Below are 25,613 nucleotides of genomic sequence, written 5' to 3' on the forward strand. Positions count from 1 at the left end.
GGCGAGCTCGGATGGGTTGTGGTGTTGGAGTTGGGCACATTTGGCACCGTTGGACGAAGAAGCAGTCACTTCACTGTTCCACGCGAACGTACCCAGTAATTATGCACGAGCCACCCGCCAAAGCTTGCCGCTGTAGACCAACCCGGCTTATGTAATACAACGAAAGGGCCTGAACATGTTCCGCCGAGTGTCAAATCCTTGTTCCGTTCATCTCACTAACATCGGACTGGCAGCCTCCATTTCTATTGAACTCTTCTATCAAACCAAACCGGATCTCAAAATAGAGACACTTCAATGTTTGCGCCATATTTATACATAGAAGTTCCATTCTATGCTCACATAGAAGCTTGTTCCGTCGTTCCTTTCCTCAAGTTCTTACATATCCGACCTCATTGGACCCGTACGCCGGCCAGCCTCTGAGTGGATGCATGCCGTAGAAGCTATCTGGACACGGGGCCGCATCCACCTGGAATCCTATGACTGTCCAAGTACGAAAGCTTGGGTATGATTGCCGTCGTGTGAAGCTCTCTTCATAAGGTGACGACTCAAATTGCATCGACGTGTCGTTCGCGAAGGGCCTGAAGGGTTGAGTGGCTGAGGACTGTCAGTCTTTTTCGGTCCGAGTGCTAGAGATCAGTCCAACATACCCTGACCGAAGCAGTATCGTCAGCGCCTGCAGCATTTCCAGAGGATGAAGATGGTCGATGGTAGTCCCACAACGAGCGATACGATTGCAATAATGGCCTCCAGAGTCACCTCCATTTCAGCGATACCATAACAATTCTTTGCAAGGGAGAGATTGTCGTTCGAGTTGAGACTGATTTTGAGCGAATTGACGGTAAAAAGAGCTCCGAAAGGGGCTGGCATACGTTGAGGAAGTAAGAAATCAATGACAACTTGTTGGAAACGTCGACTTCACCAGGAATAAACAAGTTGCGGTCACAGTGCTGTATGTGACTAACAAGCTTAGAAACACGAGACGCGATGGAAGTTGAAAGGTCCGCAATATTCGATGCTCTTATATTTTCATGGAGTTTCTCTTGGCGGGAAAGATATCATAACAGTGTCGAGGGCTGCCTGCTTTTCAGACATTGGTATGAGCGAATGGGGAAGCAATGCCCCTGGAGACTATAGGCATTGTGATCTTGCAGGGCTGCACAGGCGTTCTGCTTTCTCATGTCAATACAGGCAACAAAATCATTTCAGACTACGGATTGAGCCAACGAGAACCGCTTACCGTTGTCAAGTCGGACTTGATGAGCCGTCGGCTGTCCCACTCACTTGCCATCGGGCGACACAAGCAGGCGACCTCATCATATTTCGCCAACGCTCGCACAGGCCATGGTTCATGCCACCACAACGACCTGTGCGAGCGTTGGCAAGACCAAGGGAGGTTGTGCTTCGAGAGAGCCTAAGGTAGGCATTGTGGAAGACTTGCGTGGACACCGTTGCATCATCCTTTCGGATACCGGGCTTGACCAATGGAATCTGTCAGGCGCACTCCGGCACTGTCCTTGAGAATGGGTGTGCAGGAACTGCAGAGTACCTGTGACGACCCAATGCCAAGAATATGTAATGCAGGTGTTCAGATATGGATTTAGACCAATGAAGATCTGGCAACAGCCACAGCCTCATTCGACGGTTCAGATATTGGCCACAGCCAACCATTAGGAGTTTGGCTCATCCGCGGCCCCAACAACAGTTTTCATTTAAGGCTCTGCATCCTATTTCCCTACTTCCTGATCATTCTGCTTGATTGAGCCGTAGAACGCCGTGCTACTGTTCTCCACCATCTTACCTTTATCCGCTGTTGGGAATATGTCATCTTCCCGGACTAGACCGACTGGGGCCGAATGGCTTCAGCAAAAGCCCAACATTAAGCGCATGATCATTGACCAGAATATGTCTCAAGAAGAGGCGAGACAGAGGCTTAAAGACGGTGGACTTCTCGTGAGGTACGTCTGCTATGTACTGATCATAATGCATATTGCTAAGCCGACTTAGCAAGGCGCAACTCGAATATAAGTTGAAGACCTGGGGTTTCAGGAAAAAAATTCCAAAGAAAAAGAGCGACGACATTTGGCAATACGTTGGCCACCGCGTCGAGAAGAGGAAGCGACAAGACACCAAAGACAGCGATGTATTCCTCAACGGACGGCTTCTTGACCCCGCGAAAGTTCGCAAAGAGATCAACCGGCATCAGCCAAGGTCTCTGGTCAAATTGAAACAATGCAAGCTCTTGCCACCATATCATACTATTCCTTCAAAAAACTGACAGGTTGCAGTGACGATGAGCCCGATAACTCCTGAGTCATCGGAGGTGATCATCTGTACGCCAGCGTCGACAACATCTATGCAATCTATGTGGCCAACTTGCCTCCCATGGCTACAATCTCAGCACAGTCTTTTCCTATGTAAGTCCATCAACCAAATAATTTTGCGCCATTCACCAATCCATCGCGTATAGCTTTGAATTTCCCCAGGCTCGTAGTGGCTTCTGGTAATCCGCCAATCGAGATTGTCTCAGACCCAATGAATGTCATTTTTCCCCGAAAAGAGTATCTTTTCATTTAGTATCTCTTGTCCTCGATAGTCACTACACATACAACCTATCTTGGCTAGCCGCTGGTCTCGATATGATCATGCCAGAAGCTCAAGGATATGAGAATGCAAGTCGCGCGCAATCGCTGTTGTATGGATCGGCCGACGTCACCACCGAGGACTTGAAAATGGTATTCTATCAATTATCAAACAAACTAACTGAGCAGGACCTACATTCTCATGTGTGATTTCCCCTTGTTGCTCTACTCGAAAAGTCTAACATTATGAGAGTCCCTTTTCAGTTAGAGAGGATGATGGATACAACCCTTCTGTCAGTAGCTGAGACCCTCTTTCAGCAAGCTTTCAGGAATCTTGCCTATGAGTACTCGTGCGAATACCACCGTCCTGTGACAAACCTCTATTCAGAATGGAGAAAGGACGGAGGACGGAACGCAGAGTGTGATGGAAAACGGAACGCAGAGTGCGATCGAGAAAGGAACGCAGAGTGGGCCGAGAACGGGCTGGACGATGGGACCAATGGGACAGGGACAAATTGAAAGAGTTGCCGAGCTGGAGGATCATCGATTGGCTATTGTCATCCGGGCAAAACCCAAACACCCCGATTTACCAGGAAGACTCGTTCGTGGGAAAGGTAGGGTGTATGACGCCGCTACAGAAGGCGGTTGATATCGAATGTCCGCCGCTAATCTCTTTGTTGCTGGATGCGAAATCAGACCCGACTCTGGTTTATGATGTGCCCTATACACCCTTAAGCAGACTTCTCTGCGGGAAAAGCAGCTGGGTGTATAAATTACGGCTCCCGAAGCGTTTCCTGGAAGCCTACATCAGTCTGTTCAACCAAGAGCAACCAGGCCATCTATTAGTAGCCGCTATTTCGGGCCTCGAATATTGTTGCTCCGCTTCAGCTTTCGAGTTGTTCGACATTCTCTTGGATAACGCAGCGGAAGATTGGCTGACGCACCAAATGGAAAATCCCCCTGATGATGAATTACACTGGGCCACCCCGACCTACAGCGTTGTGGGCTATGCGGCTCAGATCGACGACGAATATGCAGCTATTAGCTGTGTATCACACTTACTGAGCAGAGCTCAAAAATCAAATCCATTTCTTCCTCTGGGCCAGCGGATCACATCGGATGTTGTTTTGCTTGCGGCCTCCAACGGTTATAGCAAAGTTCTTGAGCTCCTACATGGACTTGAGGTCGATTTGACATCACCGGGACACGGAGGGGTCACTGCTTTACACGTTGCCGCAGCAGATGGACACCTCGACACATGCCAAAAACTTCTTCAACTTGTTGTCAAAGTATATAGTCATCTTGGACCCCTACGCCTCCCATCTCCTTTGCATCTGGCAGCAACCCACCGCTACTTTGAAATCGTCAAGCTACTGCATGGCCATGGAGCGGATTTGATCAGAGGCATCATGCAAGACGAGGAATGGTATTGTCGATGGACCAAGTCACCAGTATCCATGCCGAGAACAACTAGCCCAGTCGAGGCTGCGATACTTAGCTATGATTATCGCGCTATCGAGTTTTTCGCCGAGAAAGGAGTAAGATTTCCATCTTGGGCTGTTCACCACGGGGTGGACCACTTCATGGGACTTCGATTTTTGCAACTGGCACTCAAGATGGGTGCTGACCCAAACTGGGCGAAAAATGGCGTTTCTGCACTCCAAATTGCTTTGGAGCGAAGGGGACGAGTGGCTGATACCGTTAAGCTAGCTATGGCACTCCTCGATGCAGGCTCTGTCTTGAATGGAGGCGAAATCCCCAAAGCTATCATGCTCGACGACTGGGCCTTGACCGATCGGCTGATAAAGATGGATCACTGGTCTGTCAGCCAACGACACGAGTCGATGCTTGAGGCCGCCGTCATCAAAGGCAACCAACAAATGATTGCGCGGATTCTCGAGCAATTACCGGACGCCTACGACCCTGGGGCTCTTTGTGCCAGCATTCTCTTCAAGGATTGCAGCCTTGGACTCGTCAAGTACTTACTTGATGATCGCCCACAACTAGAAGATGTGGACCCCTTAGAGAGCCTGGCTATTGGAATAGCAGCCTGGAGAGAAAATGCAAACTTTCTCGACTTAGTATTGGCCAAACTTCACAAACCCTCGCCGGTCATGCTGCCTAAGTTCATGGTTGAAAGTTCTCTGACAATGGGAATTGACCGGATCAGTATCTTTCTTGATTGTTTCTTCAATGGTAAATTTAACACCTACATAAGTGAGGGATCATTGTTTTGGCGAGAGACGGCTGTAATCTGCGGTTCGCCACTGGTAATGGCCCTCGGTTCCGAGACTTCGCTTTCTCGCCTTCTTGATCACGGGTTCCTCCCTGATAGGCTCACTATGTCCGTCGCGGTCGAGATCGGCAGCGAGAGGCTCATACGAAAGCTGGCGCGCTATCCGATGTTATCTTCGGGCTCTGGGGATTACGTTTATGAAGGGCCACTCACGATGGCTGTAGCGAAAGACTACATCGATATCGTAAAACTGCTTCTGTATGGAAATCATTGCGTCGACGAAGATAACTATGCGGTCGAATTTGGTCGAACTCCTCTCCAGAAAGCGGTCGAGTATAGCCGCCCGGATACAATTAAGTTGCTTTTGAACGCGGGCGCAGATGTTAATGCTCCGGCAGCTCGGTCCGGCGGTGCCACCGCTTTGCAACTCGCCACAATCAGAGGCTATCTTGGACTTGCCAAGATGCTAATCGATCTTGGGGCAGATATCAATGCCCCCGACGCCCGGAAACACGGACGCACTGCTCTTGAAGGTGCTGCGGAACATGGAAGAATCGATACTATTCAGTACCTTCTTAGTCAAGGGGTGCACACAAACGGCAAAGGACAGGTCTCATACCTAAGAGCCATAAGATACGCCGAGCTAAGAGGGCATCTGGTTTCTGCGAGATTGCTCAAAAAGTGGCGTGCTTGGACTGCAGAGGACAATGCGTTGTGGAATAGATTGAAGTCCATGTCGAAAGAAGAGTGTGAGGATTTTATTGAGGACCAGTTGCGTACAGAGTCAGAACAGGAGAATGACCTACCCGGGGGCATCTGCGCAGGCGGTTGTTCTTAGAACGTTGATCTTGGTGGTACACTGGTAGGCGAGGTGCTTGAAGATGAGATCTTGGATACGACGAACCCCGTTGGTGGATTCATCTCCGAACTCGAAGATTTGGAGTTATTGACGAGTGACACTTTTACGTTTTGGAATATGACATGGTTCGATCACGATGGAGGCTAGAATCTAAGCATGTATGTAGTCTTTTGTTCCACAGTCTGTACTTTTGCAAACATGCGTCTGCCGCGTCAAACGGTGCCATCAGAGCACTCAAACGTTACGAACGACCCGATCTGCCCAAAAAGAGTACAAGAAAAGAAAAAGAAATATAGCACAACCTGGTTTCGATCCAGGGACCTCTGGGTTATGAGCCCAGCGCTCTACCCCTGAGCTATTGTGCTTGTCTTGAATGGTGACGAATTCGTGCGTTTACCAATCCATGAAGGTAGTGGATTGGATGAGTCACATTTTTCACTCTGGCCTCTGTCTGGCTCCGCTGTGGGAACGCGGACGGTCGGCAACGACTGGAGAAAAGCGATGGGGCAACTGGAAGGGGGAGTCTCGTGAGATTTCGTCCTCCACCAAGATCTGGGGTATCTCCACACCTCCAACCCATCCATGCACAAAATCTCCGATACCAAAAACTTTTAAATAATATCCCCGTATGATACAGCGCTTTAATCATCGAACCCCCCAAACTCGTCCTCCTTGTCCTTTCCGCTCGCTGCCTTGGCCTGGTTCCGTTTCCTCACTTCGACAATCAGCTCGTTCAGCTCCATGGCCTTGATCTTCTCCTCCTCCGTCATCGTCGACATCCTCTCGGCCTCCTTCTTGCGTCTCCTCTTCTCCCGGCGCTCAACTCTCAGATCTTCCCTGTCAGTCTGTTTGCTCCATGCCTCGTTGGTCTTGCGCTTCTTCTTCACCGCGTCTGCCGCGGCTGCCTTCTCTCCGTTCCTCTCCGCCTCGATCGCTGCCTGTCGTGCCGCTTCGCGGGTCTTGTCCTTGTATGTGAAGTTGTCCCAGTCGAAGCCCTCGTTGCCGAGCCACTTGTCGCCGTCCCAGGTCTTCGTCTCGGGCATGCGCGGGAGACGAAGCAGACCCCAGCCCTTGCCGAGGTCAGCCCAGTCGAGGTCCTTTACGCGGAAGATGGAGGTCGTCTGGTGGGCGCCGTAGCTGCGCATCCAGCTGACGAAGGCTTTTTGGGCCTTGTCGTGGTAAGCGCGATCGCTGCGCAAGACGGCGCGGAACTTTTCTGATGTTTCGTTTGCTTCTTCATCGGAGATCTCTACTTCGGGTTTCGTGAGAGGGTGAATGGGCGTCTTGCGGACTTCGAGGAAGGGGATGTAGTCCTCCTCATGGCCAGGCTGCAGGAAGACCACGGCCAAGCCCTTTCGGCCTGCTCTGCCTGCGCGTCCGCTTCTGTGGATGAAGACCTTGGGGTCTGCGGGAGGGTCGACTTGGCAGACGAAATCAACCTGAGGAATATCAAGACCTCTGGCGGCGATATCTGTGCAGAGGAGGATGGAAGGTGAAACTGAGTTGACGAACTTGGCGAAACTCTTTTCTCTAGCCTTGGGAGGAAGCTTTCCGTGCAGCGGCACGAGTGTAAAGCCGTCGGGGAGAATGGTTGGGAGGACGTGTTGGAAGTAGTCCACGGCCGCGCATGATGACAGGAAGACAATGCTCCGTTGCGGGCGGGGGTTGAGGTTCTCCAGCAACTTGCAAAGCGCTGGCAGCTTCTTGCTCGCTGGGGTGAGGAGGTACGACATTTGCAGACTGATGGGTGTCTTCCGGTCCTCGATGATTCCTCCATCCCTCAAGCTCTTGACCCTGACTGCGATCTTGACGGGATTCCTTAGACCGACGGTGATGATCTGGGACACAGCCTCCGAAACCGACGCGCTGAACAGACCCGTTCTCCTCTGCTTCGGCAAATACCCAAGAATCCTCTGAATATCCTGCTTGAAACCCATATCCAACAGACGATCCGCCTCATCCATGATGAACAACTCGAAGGTCGCTTGCGTGCAGTGGACGTGGGGAGAGGCCAGCAGCTCGACAAGTCTGCCGGGTGTAGAGACGAGGACATTGGGGGCATGTCTCACGAAGAAGCTGAGGTCCTGCTGCGTCGTCGTGTTTCCTCCGACGAGAAGCTGGGGAACGATAACCGGGACGTTGGTGTCGGGGCGCTTCTCGTCCTCCTTGAGGTGAGGGAGGATCTCGGCAGAGGGTGGGTGGAAGCCGACGAGGGCCTGGAGAACGGAGTGAATCTGGATCGCAAGCTCGCGGGTCGGTGACACGATGATGGCAAAGACATGGCCGCGCTTCGTAGGCTCGGGAAGGCGCATGAGCTTCTGGACTAGGGGGAGGAGGAAAGCAAGAGTTTTGCCGCTACCAGTGACGGCCTACAAGAATTAGTCTGCTATCGCATTGTGTTGAGGTATTCTTTCATACCTCTACTACGACGTCCTTGTTTCCGAGGAACTGCGGCAGACATGCTGCCTGGACAGGCGTCATGCGCTGGAAGCCTTGACTAGAGACGAAATCGAGGATCCATCTACGCGCAAAGGTTAGCAGCGCGTCGTCGTCAGATTAGACTTGAGAGTCGTACTCGGCCAGGGGAGGTGTAAGTCCACGCCAGGACCTAGGGTCCTTCTTCTTCTCGTCGGGCGCCATTGCGACAATTGTCCAATCGGGCCTTGGGCGGTTCAGGAGATTTTGCGCCTCAAGTTCGGCTCTGCGAAAGTCGTCGCGGCTGGCTGCTGTCTTCTGTCCGAGCTGGAGGGGCCGAGATTTTTTTTTTTGGATTATCGATAAGAGCGGATCTAATCTGTTATCGATTAAGGTGCAGAGATAAGAGGTGCTCACGTGGACTGTGTGCCGCTTATCAGACCACCCAATAACCGGATTTCTTGGCGCAAGTGCCTGCTCCGACCGCCGTCCACGGACAAAGCTAGTGATATCATCCCGTCTCTCCGCCCAACCGTCCTGGGCCACCCCGAGCCACAATTTCAGATTTCGCGGGTGCAAGTGTCGCACAAGCACCAAGACAAAGTGTCATCGCCCTATGACATGCCACCCAAAAACTCTCAGCCATGATGCCAGCCAAACGCCCGCTTGGCACTTGCGCACCCGCACTAGGCGGTCAAGAAAAATCAAGGAAAGACAGTGTCTCTCGCGTCCATGATGTGATGATGCACGATGGCAGACTGGGAGAGCGATATCCGCAGCAGAATCCTCCTGCGAAGAACGACATGGAAGCGGCGGGATGGCCGGAGATGGCTTCGTGGGTTTTTCTCACATGCTTGCCAGAGGCAGCCCGTAAAAAGCGCTGCCATTCAAATTGGATCGCACTGCGGACCCCTGCAAACTGCCCGCTGCCGCTGGACTTGACACCACCCGACAGGCCGTCCCTAGTATTAGTCGCGTGCACCGGACGGTGTTGGACTTGGGGAGTGGGCTTCGGGGGCGGTGGTCATCCGGGTCTCGGCACACTGTGCTGAGGGGTATTGGGACTGTAGCTGTTTGGCTGTCTCGAACATTATAGTTGTCCATCTTGGAAACCAAAACCATGAGTACACCATGGTTCATGCCGTCAGAAATAACCATATCTATTCTAAAGTAGTTCTAAAGTAAAGTATCCCAAAGATAAACCACCATAACGATTAAACCAAATGGCTGGACATGCCACTACCAGGCACCATGTGGGCTTACTAACAGACAGTGTCACCGGCCCGGCGCACAGTACACCCCAGGTACTCGGTACCTTAACCTTACGGCGAAAAATCCTCACCTGCACAAGCCCATGTATTGGCACTGGACTCGCAGCGCAACAAGACACCGACGATCCGGTCCAAACTCCTCGTTTTAAACACATGTCACGCCGTCTGCTGACCGACCGCATGTCTGCGTGGTCTTCTTCTTCCTCCCCTTACCAGCCCGGCTCAACATGCGGCGGAGACCTTCTCTGCTGCATCCTCAAACATCACCCTGGATCCGATAATCACGCCCGCCTCCCTCCTCGAACCCCAGGCCCAGCATAGCCTTAACCATCAAAAACGTTATCCACGTTTCGACCTGTACCGCACCCACGCCCGCGCCTCCCAAGCCTCCCACTACGCCGCCGACGCCCTGGCCCCCCACGAACGCCTTTCGAGAAGAGACAGCTATCTCCGGTCCTCATCTTGGCCTCTACAAAGGCTCCTCCATCCCCTCCAACGCCTATTGACAGGGGCAGTGTCTTGCTCCCCTCTGCCCCCATTCCCGTACAACAACATGTCTGTCCGCGCCGTACCCTCGACACCGCGTGTCATCTCTCCCAGCCCGACACCGTCAGAGATCGACGCAATGTCACAAGACAACTACTTTGGCCCTACAACGAGATCAGCAACGAGAAAGCGTCTCACTACTCCTCAGCCGGTAGAGGAGAGGACAGAAGAGGATGACTATGAGCCGACGACCATGCGCAGATCGCGCACACGAAGCCGCTCCCCGATCGAGTCTCGCCGTATTACACCGATGACGACCGTCAAGACGCAGACGAAACCACCCAAATCACCCGTCATCCCGAGCGAACCGATCTCGAATGGTGTCGCTCTCAACGGCGATGCGAACGGCAACGGCAAGGCACCGACGGCCAACGGCCACCTGGCCCCTCCTTCAGCCGCTCCCACAGGATGGAGCTGGCGAGACTTCAGCCGAAGCCCGAGTCCGCTGGGCTTGATACCTATTCACAGGAAATGGAGGACGTTTGTGCACAAGCACGAGGTGCCAAGAAAGGTGCTTCACGTCTCGATCGGATTCTTCACATTATGGCTCTACATTTCGGGTATTCAGACAAGCTCAGTTGCACCGTGGCTCATGGCTGCGCTGATGCCTATCGCGACGGCCGACTACCTGCGTCACAACTACGCCTCCTTCAACCGGTTCTACGTCTCGGTGCTCGGCGCCTTGATGCGCGAGAGCGAGTATGCGGGCTGGAACGGCGTCATCTTCTACCTGCTCGGCGCCTGGGCTGTCCTCAAGTTCTTCCCCAAGGACGTCGGTGTCATGGGTGTCCTGCTCCTCAGTTGGTGCGATACCGCTGCCAGCACTTTCGGTCGCATGTACGGCGCATACACCCCGCGCATCCGCAAGGGCAAGTCTCTTGCGGGATCGACAGCGGCCTTCCTGGTCGGCATTGCGTCGTCCTACTTGTTCTGGGGCTGGCTCGCGCCGAGAACGGGACCTTTCCCCGGCGACGAGCAGTATCCCTTCATGTTCACCGGGGCTCTTCACTTACCCCGCGCCATCGCAAGCGCTGTGGGGCTCTCGGATGCTCAGGCCACCATCACCGGACCGCTAGCGCTTGGTGTCATGGGTCTGTGGTCCGGCTTTGTGGCGGCCGCCAGTGAGGTGGTGGACATTTTCGGCTGGGACGACAACCTAACGATTCCAGTGCTCAGCGGAGCCGGTATCTGGGGATTTCTCAAGATCTTTGGCTAGAAGGGTCGGGGAAATAGATTGGGCGGAAACCAAAAAAATTATACACTCAAGCTCACCGATCGCTAGCTTCATCGTCAACGATGACTAGCACACCGACGGCAATGGGCTGCGAGGCGGGGAAGGGGCGCCAGCCTCCAACGGGGGAGAGGCTGGGAAAAGGAGTGCCCTCTCTGCCTCGTGCAAACGGCTGGCATGGCGTTATACGTGCATGATTCATCGGCGTTTTTTTACCGTGCCCGTTGGGATAAGAACTGAGGGAAGGCGGTCGGGGGCGGGGCATGGCATATGAGGGTCGGCGGCCGGGGAGGGGTTCTAGGAAACATACCATACTTATCATCAACGACAGGTATTTAGTCTGTACTTTTTTCTTTTTCAATCTCCTTGGGACGCGATACAGGATCGGAAATTCTATGGGAAACCACGGCTGATGGGACGACTGCGACGTCCAGGCCCCCGAGGGTATATAATGTTAGCTGCTATTACAAGATAACGAAACAGAGCTTTCCCTCTTCTCTCTTGCAGTTTACTCTAGTTCCCCCTCACTTATCTGACATGCATTCGAACTTTTCTCGCGCGATGACACCGATTGCAAGGACAAGGCTTTGGGGATTATCGTAGGATCCGGGGCCTTTGAGATGCGGTCACGCTTTCGTCTACTAGCGCTGCGTTCTGGAGAAGCACAGGGGAGATCGCCGGTGCAACAGTGAAGTTTGATCCTCTCGTGTCATGGCGGAGAGCGCACGAATGATAAGAAAAAGCCTGGGAGAATTCTGGATGGAAGGGGCATTTGGCAGATTCTCGCAGAAGAGGATCTCTGTCTGCATCGCCACATCTCGGATAATATCCAGCCAGCAGGCAGACAGAGACAGAGGAAGCATGGAAGGACGACGTGGTGTTCGTCACACTGCATGGCAGCGCAGCCGCGGCAAGAACACAGACCTTGGCCGGGGCTGAGGGGCTGAAGGCTGCGTGCGCTCTGCGTGGGCTGGTGATGTCGTGCAGCTGTCGGGAGTTGTGGTTTTGTTACCTCACTCTAACCATGATTTGCCTACTTGCAGCCGTATCTCATGGAGAGTTTTTATCCCGAGCGAGAGATGTGAGGGACACGACATCTGGCAGCTCACGAAGTTTACGAAGGAGACACACGCGAGCGGCGTCTGACGGGCGACACAACACGCACGCGGACTTTTTTTTCTTGTTGGCGGACGGAGTTGATGGACGTGGGATGTTGGATTGACCTTACACGACGGTCGATCCGTGCAGGAAATGCAGTGTGCTGCGTTGCGTCGACTTTGCCGTGTGCGCCTTTCTCGTTCAAAGTCCCGGGAGAGCGAACGGCGGCGGCGTAGCGTGGCGTGGCGTGGGCATGAGCATATGGCGTGCGGCGTGCGGCGTTGGCAAAGAGGCTTGCATACTGCATTTCGTCCTTGCGAAGAGGAGGCGGCCAGTACCCGGTGCGGTTGGACGGGTGTTGTTTGGAGGAGAGCGAGCGAGCGAGCGAGCGGATCGCATCGCAGTTTTGCTTGGGTGAGAAGCGACGCGGTGAGAAATGGGTGATGCGGAGGGGTATGCGAGTGTATCTGCGGGTGTTGTTGGCGATGGGGGCGATTTGCGATGTGGGTGGAGGGGGAGTGAGAGATGGGAACGGGAGACGACGACGTGGGCGATGTTCGAATGTAACGTCGACAGCGAACGGAAGGAAAAGAAGGGCGGCGAAGCGGGATTTGTGGCCATGTTGGTTGGGTTGAGAGATGGCGCCCTCGTGGGCAATTGTCCAGTGAGCGTGTGCCCCATCATCAAAAAGTCTACCGTAGTCTCGCCCTGCCCGTCCTCCTCTGGTATGTAGGTGTGTGAGAGTGTGTGTACTGCGTGAGTGTGTTTGACTGCATCTGCATCCAATCTCACTTTTCGCTGCTGGGCTTGCGTTGCGGTTGCGATTGCGGTTCATGTCATGGCATGTTGCATGTGTTGCGCTGTCCCACCCCCTGTCTTGCAGCAAGAATTATACGACTCGTTTGCTTGCCATGCCATGCCATGCGTTCCGGGATACAGCAGACCCGGAGGCGAGGCAGGGCCCCGTCATTCTGTTTGGAGTTCCGCGTCCAACTTTTTGGTGTTTTCACGTCCTCAGATGGCACTTTTCGCATCCCAATGTTGAAGAACAGGACGGGAGAGACAAACGGGCAAAACAAGGTTTGCGGGCTCGTTTTCCGTGGCACAGACCGTTTTCGTTTCACCCGTCACCGCTCGTTTCTCCCCTCTTTAGTCTCACCTCACCTCACATGGCTTGCCGTAGTCTCTCTCACTCTCACGCTCTTGTCCGAACCGGTACGGGTATGTACTGAGCGGGATCTCGGAGTCGATAATGGCTCTGGCTCTGGGTCAGTGCCTACGGTTGCCGTTCCGATTCACCACCGGAATGCCAGAACCGCAGAGTGGCGCATTCGAATGCGGACAAGCCTCGCCAAAGAGGTATTGGTCAACCACCACTCATGCAAAATGAAGCCCCGTCATCCCAGGGTGAGTCTCGGCCTATGGCCGGCACTCGGTGCCTCACCTCAAAGTCCCTGACGTGCGTCTCTGACTCTTGGCGCTCATCGATGTCAAACTCTAGGTCTACTGCAACACTACCCGGCTAGTCGAGTTCGAGAATGGTCGTCAACGAAGCCCAAACGCCGATTCCTTCTGTCAGGAGTGAGTGCCGTTTAGTCTACGAAGAAATGGGTGTAGCCAAGTCCAAGTCGTCGGCGGTGGATCCCGGTGCATGGAGGGCAAGTCATGCCCCTCCCCCTCCTTTTCTTCCTCGCCCGAATTTCAAGGTCAGGGTGCCTAGGTATCTATTTCGATGTACCTCCCTTCCGGCTCCGGACCAAGGCCCCGGCAAGCCCATGGTCTGATGTTTTTTGGACGACAAATTTTGCCTCCTTCTCTCTCTCTCTCGCACGATTGTTTCTTTTGTGAGAAGGCTCAAACGTCAAACTGGCTTGCTCCGGGGTGACCCCGGCTGGAGACCTCATGCAGCCCGTTCCCCCTCCATTCACACGCTCTGTTCGTTTGGCATGTTTCCAGAACGACGTTCGTCATCCCGGGGATACCTTGCGTGGGGCACCTCGGGTCCCTGCCGGCCAAGAGACGAGACAGAGATACACACGGCGAACCGCGGGCCGGGATGAGGAACGACGCTCTCCTCTCCTTGACTGGCCATGGTCACTTGGTAAGGTAAAGTAGGGTTAGCTGCGTCGTCGAAGTGTTTTGGCTGTTGTCTGTCACGCCCGCGTCACCTGCGCCAGACAGACATGCGTACGGATAACTCTAGGACATACATGTCTTCAAGTGACGATCCCACTTTCGACCGATGCGGGCGCGTTTTGGCGTTTTTGGCTCTTGATGGCCGACGCCGGGCCTCGGAAGTGGTCACTTGTATGCCTCGTTGGATGCCTTGCCATGCTCGCTCACCATCGTCGTTGCATCTCAGGTTCCACCCTGGACCCAGTCAACTGCAAGTCCCAGGTCCAGAAAAGAAGTCCCATTGATGAACAGGAAGAAATAGCCAGTACCGGCGCCAGTAGTTCTAATCCGAGGTACGGGCGTATTATGGCGCACGACACCTATGCAGTTGCAGCAGCAGCAGCAGCAGGAGCAGCAGCAACATGAAATGGGGTGATGCAAAATCAATGCGCCGTTAGATCAGATCGGAAAGTAAAAGGGCCCCCCTTGGTCGCCCTGTCCTGGCCTCGTAACCCATGACATTAGGCAGATGGGGGGCGTTGGTGGTTGGGGGAAGTCCCAGGTGGTGATGCAGGTGGTGATGATGCCGGTTCACCATTGGGCCTCCCTCTTGGGGCTTGGGTTTGGGTACCTCTGCCTTACGGTAAGGTCGACTTTTGGGCTGCCTCTTCTCACTCACACGCGGCCGGATTGTCAACCGTTGACGGCTGACGATGACGGATGTGGGACTTGGTTTGGGGCCCAGAGAGAGAGAGACCTTGAAGACTTACACCGCCGCTCTTGGGACTTGCAGGTGTAAGATTGCCCCAGGTTGCTTGCTTGCGTCTTCGTCTCCGTTCTGCGGCAGCCTTTCAAACCTGTTACAAGAGGGGAGAAAGAGAAAAAAAAAAACGGTTCGTGTCCTGACTTGTGTAATTTCGGGTTTTCGAGGTTGGCATCTCTGAAGCTCCATCTTCTCGCATATCTGCCTCTGGAGATGCATTCACACCCCCAGTCATATGAAACTTTCGAGGAACTTGGGAAAACTTGGGGATGGAGTTCCCCCCATCGCCCCCCTCCCACCTTGCATCAGTGATGGATGCTCAGAGGGGCGAAATCCAGCAAGTCGGCGCCGCTTTTCTGCATTTTTAACCAATGGAAAATACAAAAACTCCGTCGATTAAGCCGACGAAGGACGCCCTGGTCAACCTTCTGCATCAGTGCATCTCCATCAGGCCGGGGTGGTGGTGCAGGGGTGTCTGGGAGCCCTGCCGGAGCCCTGGACGGGTTCCAAGACTGGCAAAAGCTGGGAGTCTGTTTTCTTTTGCGCCAATCGAAAATCCAGAAAATGAACAGATATCGAGTCAATCAGCGAGGGGGGGAGGTCACAGGTAGAGTGTCAAAGAGTCGGTGGGAAAGGTGACCAAGAGCCAGGAGGCCCGATTGGGACAGGCAGCCAACGGCCGACCAAACAGGATGCCGTAGAGGCGAAGGAAATGGAAATAAATGTATTATTTGGCTAGAGCGGGGGAAACCAAGAAAAATTAATAGTTCTTTTTTTCCGACCCAGGGAAGACAGAGAAAAAAAAAAGGAATTAAATAAAAACGGTCATGGTTCTCATCTTGACAACGCATCACCACAGAAAATGCCCGAATCTGCTGCACTTCTGCCTGACCTGACGCCAGGGTCAATCAAGTCAACCACCACCGGATACATCACTCCCTCCTTGTCTGCAACTCCAACGCGCATCCGCACGGCAGAACGCAACATTGCCGTTTTGAATGAACATTTTGGCTTCGCAAAAAGTCAGGTTTCCCAAGGTCCGATCAGCATAGTACAAGGGGGCCCCCATCATTTTTCCCGCATTCCCGATTCTTCCAAGGTGGTTTCTGTTGCAGTCCAACGAGACGACGACACGAGCCGGGTGGGAGTGGAAATCCCACGCTGCTTTTACAAATGGAATTAGAGTCGTCAAAAGGTACTTTTTTCTTGGCATTGCTTGACATCGACCTGGTTCTGTTACCTTGTTTGTTCTGACCTCTTGTCCTCTCTCTGTACCCTTCGTACCGTCGAAGCACGCAGACAGAAAAGACATGGCGGCCACGTTGGAAAATACATGCCAGGAACGCCAGGTTCGTTCGCAATTGCGAACGAAGAAAACGGAGAGAACAGACAGGCACACATGGGCGCGCACACACATACCCTGGGCCTCACTGAGCTGCCCCCGTTACATTCTCATCCCAAGCCGTTCTTTTCTCGACTTCTGTCCTGATCCAACCCGCCCTGCCCTGCCCTACTCTACCTTATCCTGTCCTATCCTCTTTCATCCCGGCCCATCCTCCGCCCTCGTGGCCTCCACTCTCGTTGGGCCAGAGTTTCGATCAACGCCGGGCCATACCTTCCCCGTTGGTCCTGGCTCTGTTTGACTCTATCCTGACGTTTCCGCCTTGTACCTCCCCAGACCCGAGGTTGCTTGCTTGCCTGCTTGCTCTCTCTCTCAGTCTCTTTGCAACCCACATTCCTCACCCACAGGATTCCATTTCCTCCTCGCCCTCTCTCCATCCGTCACGAATCAGAACGTACCCCTCCCCGGTAGGAATACTTTCCATAGCCCCCGTCGGCTCGCGTCTGACTGGGTCGATGGAAACGTTCGACCCGCACGGCCTCCGTCATACTCCCATCCACGGCTCATGGCGTGGCCCCGGAAGGCCGTCGTCGTTCGACCCGGAAGCCCTCGACGACCTTCCGTTTGCCTTGCTTCCGAAGCCTTCACCTTCCCCCCTCCAAATGTCTTAGATCCACGCCTCACACTTCAACACCACCTCCCTCATCCCAAGCTAAAGCGACCTCTTCCCATCTTGACACCGCACGGGCGTGGGCGGAAAGAGGTCCCATGGAAAGGAACCCTTCACGCCATGGTCCATGGTCCACGGCCGCCGTCCCCGTCCCTGCCCACAGAGCCCCATGCCCCTGGCTTGCAGGTGCATCCACCCTCTCCTTGCCTTACCTTACCTTAGCTGGTTAAAGTAGTTCGGCGTGATACCTGTCGAGATGTACCTCCCCTGCCCTGTCTTGCCCGGCGGTCCATCAAAAAAACATGTGTCTCTGTCTGTCTGCAGAGCCCTCCGTCGCCGTTTTACACGACATGCCTTACATGGCTTCCCAGCCCGCATCTGTCTCGCTGCTCTTCGCCGGTCTGCACCGGCTAGTCCGTGCCAGTCTCCACGTTTCTCTTTTCTTTCTTCCCTGGCCCCAGTTGTCATCTTTCTCAAGCCCGGATGTCCCAAACAGATCCATTGCCTCATCTGGGCCACCCATCCTCCGTCGTGGTCCATCTCCACCAATACGACCCATGATAGTCGCCCCTCGGCATATGCAGACACCTTGCTCGGTTGTTTTATTTGCCTTCGATGCTGAGCTATTCCTTTTGAGTTTTGATTCATTCTTTGAGAGAAATGGACACTCGGCCTGCAGATGTAGCAATCTGTTTTCCCTGTCTTCTCCTTGGCCAATGGCTCTGTCCATCACCCTTCCACATGCCCCCCTCAACGTCTCCATTATCCACACCCTCGAGACAACCACTCCGTTGCCTTCGTCTTTGACTATCACTGCCCACCCCGCGAGCAACAGCCATTGAAGCAAGCGGCAAGCGGGCGAAGACAGGGTTTGGCCTCTTTCTCTTCCCTGTCACTAACGCACAGGCTAGCCCAGGTCCAGACAGGTCGGCCGGCTGTTGCTGCTGCTGCTCATGCCCATGGCCGACGTCCGTCCATGTCGTTGCGTGTGTCTGCGGCCATTCTCACCATCCCATCACATCATGCCCAGGGACCATTCCGTCCGTTCCCTCCCTCGGGCGGGGTTCAATCATGAAGCCATGGCTTGCAATCGGACGAATCGAGGCTTGATGTCTTATCCCCTCCCCCGAGCAAGAAGAAGAGATGGAGTCCGGAATGGGTCTCGGAAAAAGTATAAAAGGGCACAACTTGAGCGGTTGGAATCTGTATTCTTCTTCTTCCTTTCTCATCACCATCTCGGACTATCTCAGCAAGCTTCTGCCCAACTTCTCCAAGTCGTTCTTCATCAAGCTTCATCCAAGCAAGCACCTTCCTTGCGCTTCGTCATACCAAGTGGCAAGCCCATCCCCAGTTCACAACACAGAGAACTTTAGTCATCCCTTGTTTGCTTCAAACAAGTTCCCACATCGCACACACGCAACACGTCACAAGCTCTTAACCGTCTTCGTCGACTACCCGGATATCCATCGCCCATCATGTCTGCCCACTACAACTCTTACGCCATCCCCATGCCCGTCCCCAACCACAAGGGCCAACAATACCCAAGCTACAGCAGCACCTACTCGGTCTCGCCCCCAGAGACGGACGAGTCCGTCAGCTCAGGAACCGGAGCCTCATACAGCAATAGCGGATACTCTGGCGGCTACTCGGTTGCCAACTCCAGCTACGCCGGTAGCAACAGCGGCGACTTTGACAGCCACCACTCGGCCAGCGGAGTCGACTTCAACGACTACATGCAGGACCGCTTCGCCCAGACCTTTGACCCCATCCCTCTGGATCGCAACATTGCGGTCCAGGCGCAAACGTGAGTACGCCCCATTAAGAACTACAAAAATCCCCGAGCGGTGTTCCGGCGGCCGGTGCCTGCATAAGCCGCGGGGGCCGATCGCCGCAGCAATCCGGAAAAGACGAACGACAGCAGAGAGAAAACATTTGGCTGACCGGAAAACGCAAAAAATAGATCCGGCAAGCTCAACGCAAAGCACCGTGAGCTGCTGGAACTCCAGAAGAAGGCGCAAGCCCGTCTCGCAAAGACGCGCGAGCGCTTCAACGAGGGCTACCGTGACGCTCAGGACGTGCGCGCGGACCTCGAGTGGACGCAGAAGAAAGTCTCGTAAGTGTGCATCATTTTTTTCTCACCCGATCTCCGAATGCGAGATCCGAGACCTCGAAAAAAAAAAAAAAAAACAAGCGGCAGAAAACGATGGTCAAGATTGACGATCTACCGGCAATCTCGCAATTCCCCTCTTCTCCCCGCGAACTGGCGGGGAAAATGGAGGCACGGGAAAAGCGGGTTTCGGTGGCATCGGAAAGAAGCAAGCTTGTTCGACAGAAAACCGGCGGCGGCCGCTGCGAGATCTGAGACAAGACAGAAAACCGGGCTAACACCTCTGCGCAGATCGCTGAAGAGCAAGACTTCCCGCAAGCACACCAAGGAGTACAACAAGGCGCGCGCTCGCTACCCTTCGCCCGAGTACTAGACGTACCTTGCGAATGCGCTCTCTCATCTCTTCTTCAGCCGCGCGACATCGCGGACGTTGAAGAAGCAGAGACGAGCAGGCGACAAAAGCGTTTCTTTCAGCCTTACCTTTGGGTGTCGGTCTTTTCTAGCGTGTCATTTTCAAAAGCAACCTCCTCCATCACACCCGCCACACCAAAAGTCGACGCACGACATACACGCATCCCTGCCTGCACAGAAACTGCAGGAACCAAGATACCAAAAATCCCCGGATTTACTTTGCATCTCTATTTTTTGCTCGACGATTGATCAGCGCACGCCTCCTCCACCTTGTTTGTTTATTTTTCTTGGGTACATATTGGGCTGTCAAGGAGGTGAGGGGCAGCGAGAAGCAGAGACAGGGGGGCGGGGGGCCAGCTTCTTAGGCGAGCCTGACAGTCGGGATCGCGGTTGACGCGCAGCGGCACGGCGCGGGGCGAGCATGGGGCCTGCTAGCGGCCCATCTCACGCTGCTTTTGCGAGCTTCGCGGAGGGCGGCAGCGAGGTAAATGTGTGAGCCGTGGAGACGGATGATGGGGGGAGGGATTCCGCGCGCGTGGTAGACCCTCCACTAATCCGTCCTCCACACACATTCCCGTCGTTCTCGCCGAACCTCGTGGGCTTTCCCGGGCTGTTGGATTTCCTCTGCTCTTCAGGACCTTGTTTGGGGAGACTTTATTCCACGGAACCATGATGAGATATGATTGGATGAAATGGGTATGATATTTGGGCGGTCTTTGTAGTTTAAAAGCACACCTCCCCCTCTTCCTTCCTGGGGATCCAGGGCAAGCGCCCAGGGTGTCCTGCAGTAGGCCCTCAGAGCCGAGAGATCGATTCAGTGGAGACCTGGGGCCTGAAGAGGAGACAACGGAGACGGAGACGAGGGGAGAGGTGAAAATTGCGGCGTCTGTAAGGGAGGCGCTTGTCCTTTTCGGGGCGGTGGGATATTGCTCTTTCGGGAAGGGGAGGCGGCGAGGGAGAGGGTGATGGATCTCTTTTGCGGGCTGGCGTTTCCCACAACACCCCGGGCGGTTCTCTAGTGACGATAGGGCTTTTCCATAGTAACATCGTAAGCCTCTTTCTCGTTCGGATGAGGGGCCAGCGGACGGGGGGTCGCTGGTCCCTACACTCCTCCCCCCGTAGCAGTACCGTCCAGCTCCATCGATGCCGTGATGCCACCGTAACGAGTCCCACGACGATGGCCTGGTCGTGGGGCATCTCCGAGACCCAGTGATGAATCATGTGATGAAGCGTAGAGTCCTTCCACGCCTTGTGATGTCTGCCCCTGTCCGGTCAGGGATGTTGATATCACGTGATATCGGTCTGGGTCCGGTGAGGTGACGCTGGCATGGCCAAGAGACGGGTGAACAAGGGAGGGGCTATGTATCAATTGTAGTCTGATACGTAGCTGACAACCTTGTCCATCTACCTCCCAACCCATACAGCCCTTCCTCATGTCGATGGCTCCTCGGAGGGAAAGTCCCTAAGCAGTCTGCGCCTGTCCCTCCAAAGCCCAGCTCCCCATTGGCTCAACCCCAGCCGCCTTCTCAAGCTTCGCCCATGGGTTCTCGTTGGACTTGTGGTCGTAGTATCCCTCCCACCACGGCTTCCCATCGTCCCTCTGCTGGTGCTGGTGGTGGTGGTGGTTGTTCCTCGCGCCACCGCGTCCGCCCCGTCCTCCGTGCGGCGCATCGCCCTGGTTCCAGCCCGGCATGCTCGTCGGCGCGGCGCCCATCTCCCGCCCCCACGACGCCTCCGGTCTTCTAGGCAAGCTCGCGCCCGAGGGCAGCGCATCACCAGCTCCGGCTCCGGCCTGCTGCGCTTGCGAGGCGGCGCTGCCGACGCCGCCGCGGACGGTCAGCTCGTCGATCAGCGACTGCGCGTGGGCCAGCGCGGGCGCGACAGTGGGGTCTGAGTAGAGGCTTGCGCCGCCTTCTTCGTCGTCGTCGTTGTTGTCTGCTGCGGCGGCGGCGGCCGGGTGCGGCTCGTCCGCTTTGGTGTCAGTTGCGACGGCGGTGGTGGTGTCGGGTTCGGCGTCGGAGTCGAGTGCGATCTCGTCCGTGTTCGTCGTGCTGGCTGCTGCCGGGGCAGACGAGGGTGTGCGGGTTGCGAGGGCGACTTGGTTCGCGCCGGTTGCAGAGTCGGAGGCGGCGACGGCGTCGGTGCGGTGGTTGTATTTGCGCTTCTTCGCGGCGGGTTGGGTTCCGAAAGAAGCGAAGCCCATGAAGGCGGCCATCTCGGGGTCGATGTCGGAGGTGTCCATCGTGGCGGTGAGGGATGGTACGGATGGGACGATGGGAAAAGGATGCGGTTGTTCGTCGTGTGTTGGTCGGAGAGGGAAAGTCGCATACAGCTGTCGTTTCGACGAACAATCAATTGGCAACGCGAGGAAAAAAAGAATGGGAGCTTGGGGCGCGGTTAGATCCGTGGCAAATTGTAGCGGGAAAAGGTCGAAATAAGCTGGAGACCCTTGCTCGGCACTGGGGCGCTTAATCCCAGCCTCGTGGGGAGCTCTCTATACTAAGGTAAGGTAGTCCGAATTAGGGGTCCGGAGAGACGACGAGGTTTTACCTGGGACGAACCCCAACAGGTCGACTGTCGTGCGAATGGCAAGATTGGAAGCGAGGTCGGGTACTTGCGGCTGTTGCGACGACCTATGTGAGACATGCAACTCTCCGCGAATCATTCCTGTGTCCTTTTTTGCAACCCCTCAGAGAGGCTTTTGGGGTTAATTGATTGTCTCAGGGCGCGCAGTTGAAGCTCATGTGGTCCGGGCCATGCACTGATGTCATTTTTTGAAACGCGTAGGGGGTGCGAGACCCCTGGCGCGGATCTCGGGAGCTTTGGGCGGTGGTTTGCGACTTTGTTTGACCTCACGTCTTGCGCTGAACAACATCCCATACCGGCAATATTTTTGCACCTATTTGGTTGATCACATACTTACGGATACGCGCGCAAGACCTTTGGTGTTCCGATTTCGCATTAAAGCCCTCAATTGAATCCCCAGCCGGCCTCGTCCACCGCGAGTCAGCCCGCCCATCATGGCCACCCCTCCGACCGACGTCGCCCTCATCTCCCCGTCGAAATATACATCCTCCCCTCGCGCCTCCACCTCCGCGCCCCCGATAGACTGGCTTCTGCGCACATGGACCGTGACGCACTCCACCCTCGCCATGTGGCGCGACGCCCGCAACGTGCGCATCACCTACGCCGCCCTCCCCGCGAAGCCCGACGGCACCGCGCGCATCGACGACCTGGTCGAGTACGAGTCCAACAAGAGCACCCCCTCGACGGGCGTCAAGTCCGTCAAGGGCGTCGACACCGCGTCCCGGCCCGGCGGCGACACGGGCGCGTGGGACTGGAGGGGCAAAGGGTGGCTGTTCTTTGTGGGGAGCCACTGGGAGGTTCTCGGGTGGGGGGAGAAGAAGACGGCGGCAGGGGAGACGGAGAGGTGGGCTGTTACGTGGTTTGCGCCGACCATCTTTACGAAGGAGGGCGTCGACATCTACTGCGATCGGAAAGAGGGCTTGAGTGAGGGGACGTACAAGGAGATCATGGCTGGGCTGAAGGGGTTGGAGGCCAAGGAGGTCGCCGAGATGGTTGAGAAGGATATGAAGCCTGTTGAGATTTTGTTGCCGTGGAAGGAGGCTTGAAGAGGCAGCGCAAGAGTTTGGACATAATGTTGTGGCGCAGAGACAGTATACAGATGGGATGAGCAGAGCAAGGTTGGGCTCCCCCCCTCTTCTTCATGTCGAGGTTTGATGTGGAGGCTATCGACCGTATTGGCGGATTTCTCGTTTATCTTTTTGGCTCGAACATATTCTGAGACCATTAGAGCAAATGCCCACTTAGGAGTGTCAGATCCTGAGCCCGGACAGGCTCTGTTAATCTACTTACTCAATATCTTCCTTTTTCGTTATCAACATCTTTCGGCAAGGAAAGTGGCAGGTATGAAACGCAAGGTTGAATGTAAAGTAGCATATGAGCACTACGTGGGAGCATGCGATTGCTAAATTTCTGTTTCCTATCAACTAGGCAGCAACACCGGAATCAGTTCAACGTCGATGACATTTTGGCGACACCTACCGAAGGGAACGTTGGCCTAGGGTGGAGCAGCTACCACAATGAGGCCGAGAACGAGGCAGAGGAGCCATCGGTTACACTGCCATTTATTGTCAAGAAACTTGAAAATTTGATTGGAATGTGTTACACGCAAGATGAGTAACCTCTTTACTTATACTACAGGGGGGCATGAAGCTGGTTGACTTTCATCATCATACAACACATGAGGCTTATGTGGGGAAATTGCTTTTGAAATGGTTTCATTACTACTGAGCCATTACCATTAAGTCCTCCAGCGCAAAGCGAACGAATTGGGTATTCTACAAAACATATCGAGCCTGTCCAACCTGGTCATGCCGATCTTGGGTATCGTCTCCTGAACAGGCCATACGTCCTCCCCGCCATCCAATTTCGTAAAAGTACATCGTGTATTTTTGTGTGATTTTGTGGGTTGTATATGTCGTGAAAGCAGGGGTATTGGGAAAGCAAAAGCAATCGGGTCGAAAACGTCAAAGCGCAAGAAAGCATGTCGTCGACACCGTAGTTGAGTGTCATCGCAGAAGCCGAAAAGGGGCCGGCTTAATCAATGGGACCAAGCTGTTCCACACACGACGACCTCAAGTCAGCACCTGGGGCAAACTCAAATGTTTTCGATGACACGAGAGTTGATGGCTTGCTGGAAGCCGGAGTCCTGACCTCCAAAGTCATTGTAGCTGGCGTCACCGCCATGGCCACTCGACTCGCCGGTGGTGTTCTTGGCGAGGGCCTGCTGGATGTCTGGCATGGTCTGGTTCGCAGCAGGCAGGAAAATGACCTTGCTGTTGGCAGACTTGGCCATCGCCTGCATGGCCTCGAGGTAGCGGATTTGCATGGCAGGTGCGGACGACAGAATGTCGGCGGCCTGGCGCATAAGCTTGGCGGATTCAACCTGCAGGATGTGTTAATGACGTTCGGGGTTGCGGAAAGGGTTCTCGACTGAAGCTTACCTCGGCCTTGGCGGCAATGATCTTACTCTCACCAATACGCTTGCTCTGGGCGGCCATGGAGAGCGATTCCTGCAACTCCTGGCTGAAAATGATGTCCTTGATAAGCATGCTCTCAACCTGCACACCCCACCCGGCAGCAACATCCTCGATGATCTCTCCGATAGACTGGGCAATCTCCTCGCGGCGCTCGATGACATCCTGCAGGATGCGGGCACCGACGACGTGGCGAAGGGTGGTCTGGGTGCGCTCCATCAGAGCCTGGCGGACGTTGGAGATGCCGAAGGCTGCTCGGTGCGGAGCGACAATGTGGTAGTAGATGACTGAGGTCAGGTGGAGGGTGACGTTGTCCTTGGTCATACAGGTTTGCTGAGGGACTTCGGCAGTCTGAATCTTGACATCGACCTGGATGAGCTTCTCGCTGAGAGGGTTGACCTTGACAAGACCAGGGTCGACGGCCTTGTAGAACTTGCCAAACTTGGTAACGAGACCAACGTTACCCTGCTGGACGTTCTTGTAGGGGTTCGGGCAGACGACGCAGCAGGGGATAGCTCCCATGGTACCGATGCAGGAACCAACAGCGTTGACTGAATGATTGTTAGCATGAGGCGCAAAGATTTGGACGACGAGGGCGGTGCTTACTCATGGTGCCGTACCAGCCCTTGGGGTTGGCGTCGTTTTCGACGATTCTGGCATAGCTGCGCTGGAGGTCCTCCTTGGTGGGAGGTTGAACGGTCATGCCGCCGTGGGCCTTGAATCCAACGTTGCCATTGTTGCCGCCGTTGGTGGTGTCTCCATGGCGTTCCTGGTAGTCGGGAGCGCGGCCCTTGCCGGTGGAGGAGCTCTCGTGCTGCTCGGGGTTGTGCGTGGGAGCGCTCATTGTGGCGGGGGAATGCGATCGGGTGGACGAAGTGGTTGCTTGTAGCAGACGGCGTGCGGAGTTGTT

General features: G+C 54.8%; 6 protein-coding genes and 1 non-coding gene across 7 annotated transcripts; 3 read left to right on the forward strand and 4 right to left on the reverse strand.

Annotated features, from left to right (window-relative positions):
* Positions 1 to 5,967: 5,967 nt before the first annotated feature.
* Positions 5,968 to 6,039, reverse strand: COL26b_006976. Its single transcript has one exon. It is a non-coding gene; the product is annotated as a tRNA-Met (tRNA).
* Positions 6,040 to 6,315: 276 nt separating this feature from the next.
* Positions 6,316 to 8,314, reverse strand: SPB4 (ATP-dependent rRNA helicase spb4; the record flags this gene model as incomplete). Its single annotated transcript, XM_053179786.1, has 3 exons — positions 6,316 to 8,043; positions 8,093 to 8,195; positions 8,250 to 8,314. The coding sequence occupies 3 exons, from the start codon at positions 8,312 to 8,314 to the stop codon at positions 6,316 to 6,318; spliced, it is 1,896 nt and encodes a 631-aa protein (XP_053036286.1).
* A 1,599-nt stretch (positions 8,315 to 9,913) lies between these two features.
* Positions 9,914 to 11,122, forward strand: COL26b_006978 (uncharacterized protein; the record flags this gene model as incomplete). The annotated part of the gene is made up of 1 exon (XM_053179787.1): positions 9,914 to 11,122. The coding sequence occupies one exon, from the start codon at positions 9,914 to 9,916 to the stop codon at positions 11,120 to 11,122; it is 1,209 nt and encodes a 402-aa protein (XP_053036287.1).
* A 7,478-nt stretch (positions 11,123 to 18,600) lies between these two features.
* Positions 18,601 to 19,605, forward strand: COL26b_006979 (uncharacterized protein; the record flags this gene model as incomplete). Its single annotated transcript, XM_053179788.1, has 3 exons — positions 18,601 to 18,929; positions 19,086 to 19,238; positions 19,524 to 19,605. The coding sequence occupies 3 exons, from the start codon at positions 18,601 to 18,603 to the stop codon at positions 19,603 to 19,605; spliced, it is 564 nt and encodes a 187-aa protein (XP_053036288.1).
* Positions 19,606 to 21,105: 1,500 nt separating this feature from the next.
* On the reverse strand, positions 21,106 to 21,885 carry COL26b_006980 (uncharacterized protein; the record flags this gene model as incomplete). The annotated part of the gene is made up of 1 exon (XM_053179789.1): positions 21,106 to 21,885. One exon carries the CDS (start codon positions 21,883 to 21,885, stop codon positions 21,106 to 21,108), a length of 780 nt encoding a protein of 259 aa, XP_053036289.1.
* Positions 21,886 to 22,663: 778 nt separating this feature from the next.
* On the forward strand, positions 22,664 to 23,275 carry COL26b_006981 (uncharacterized protein; the record flags this gene model as incomplete). Its single annotated transcript, XM_053179790.1, has 1 exon — positions 22,664 to 23,275. The coding sequence occupies one exon, from the start codon at positions 22,664 to 22,666 to the stop codon at positions 23,273 to 23,275; it is 612 nt and encodes a 203-aa protein (XP_053036290.1).
* Positions 23,276 to 24,324: 1,049 nt separating this feature from the next.
* Positions 24,325 to 25,547, reverse strand: COL26b_006982 (uncharacterized protein; the record flags this gene model as incomplete). Its single annotated transcript, XM_053179791.1, has 3 exons — positions 24,325 to 24,612; positions 24,671 to 25,254; positions 25,310 to 25,547. 3 exons carry the CDS (start codon positions 25,545 to 25,547, stop codon positions 24,325 to 24,327), a joined length of 1,110 nt encoding a protein of 369 aa, XP_053036291.1.
* Positions 25,548 to 25,613: the final 66 nt, after the last annotated feature.

This window comes from Colletotrichum chrysophilum (assembly GCF_026319265.1).
Source record: "Colletotrichum chrysophilum strain AFK26 chromosome Unknown scaffold_54, whole genome shotgun sequence".
In the NCBI taxonomy this organism is placed as follows: domain Eukaryota; kingdom Fungi; phylum Ascomycota; class Sordariomycetes; order Glomerellales; family Glomerellaceae; genus Colletotrichum; species Colletotrichum chrysophilum.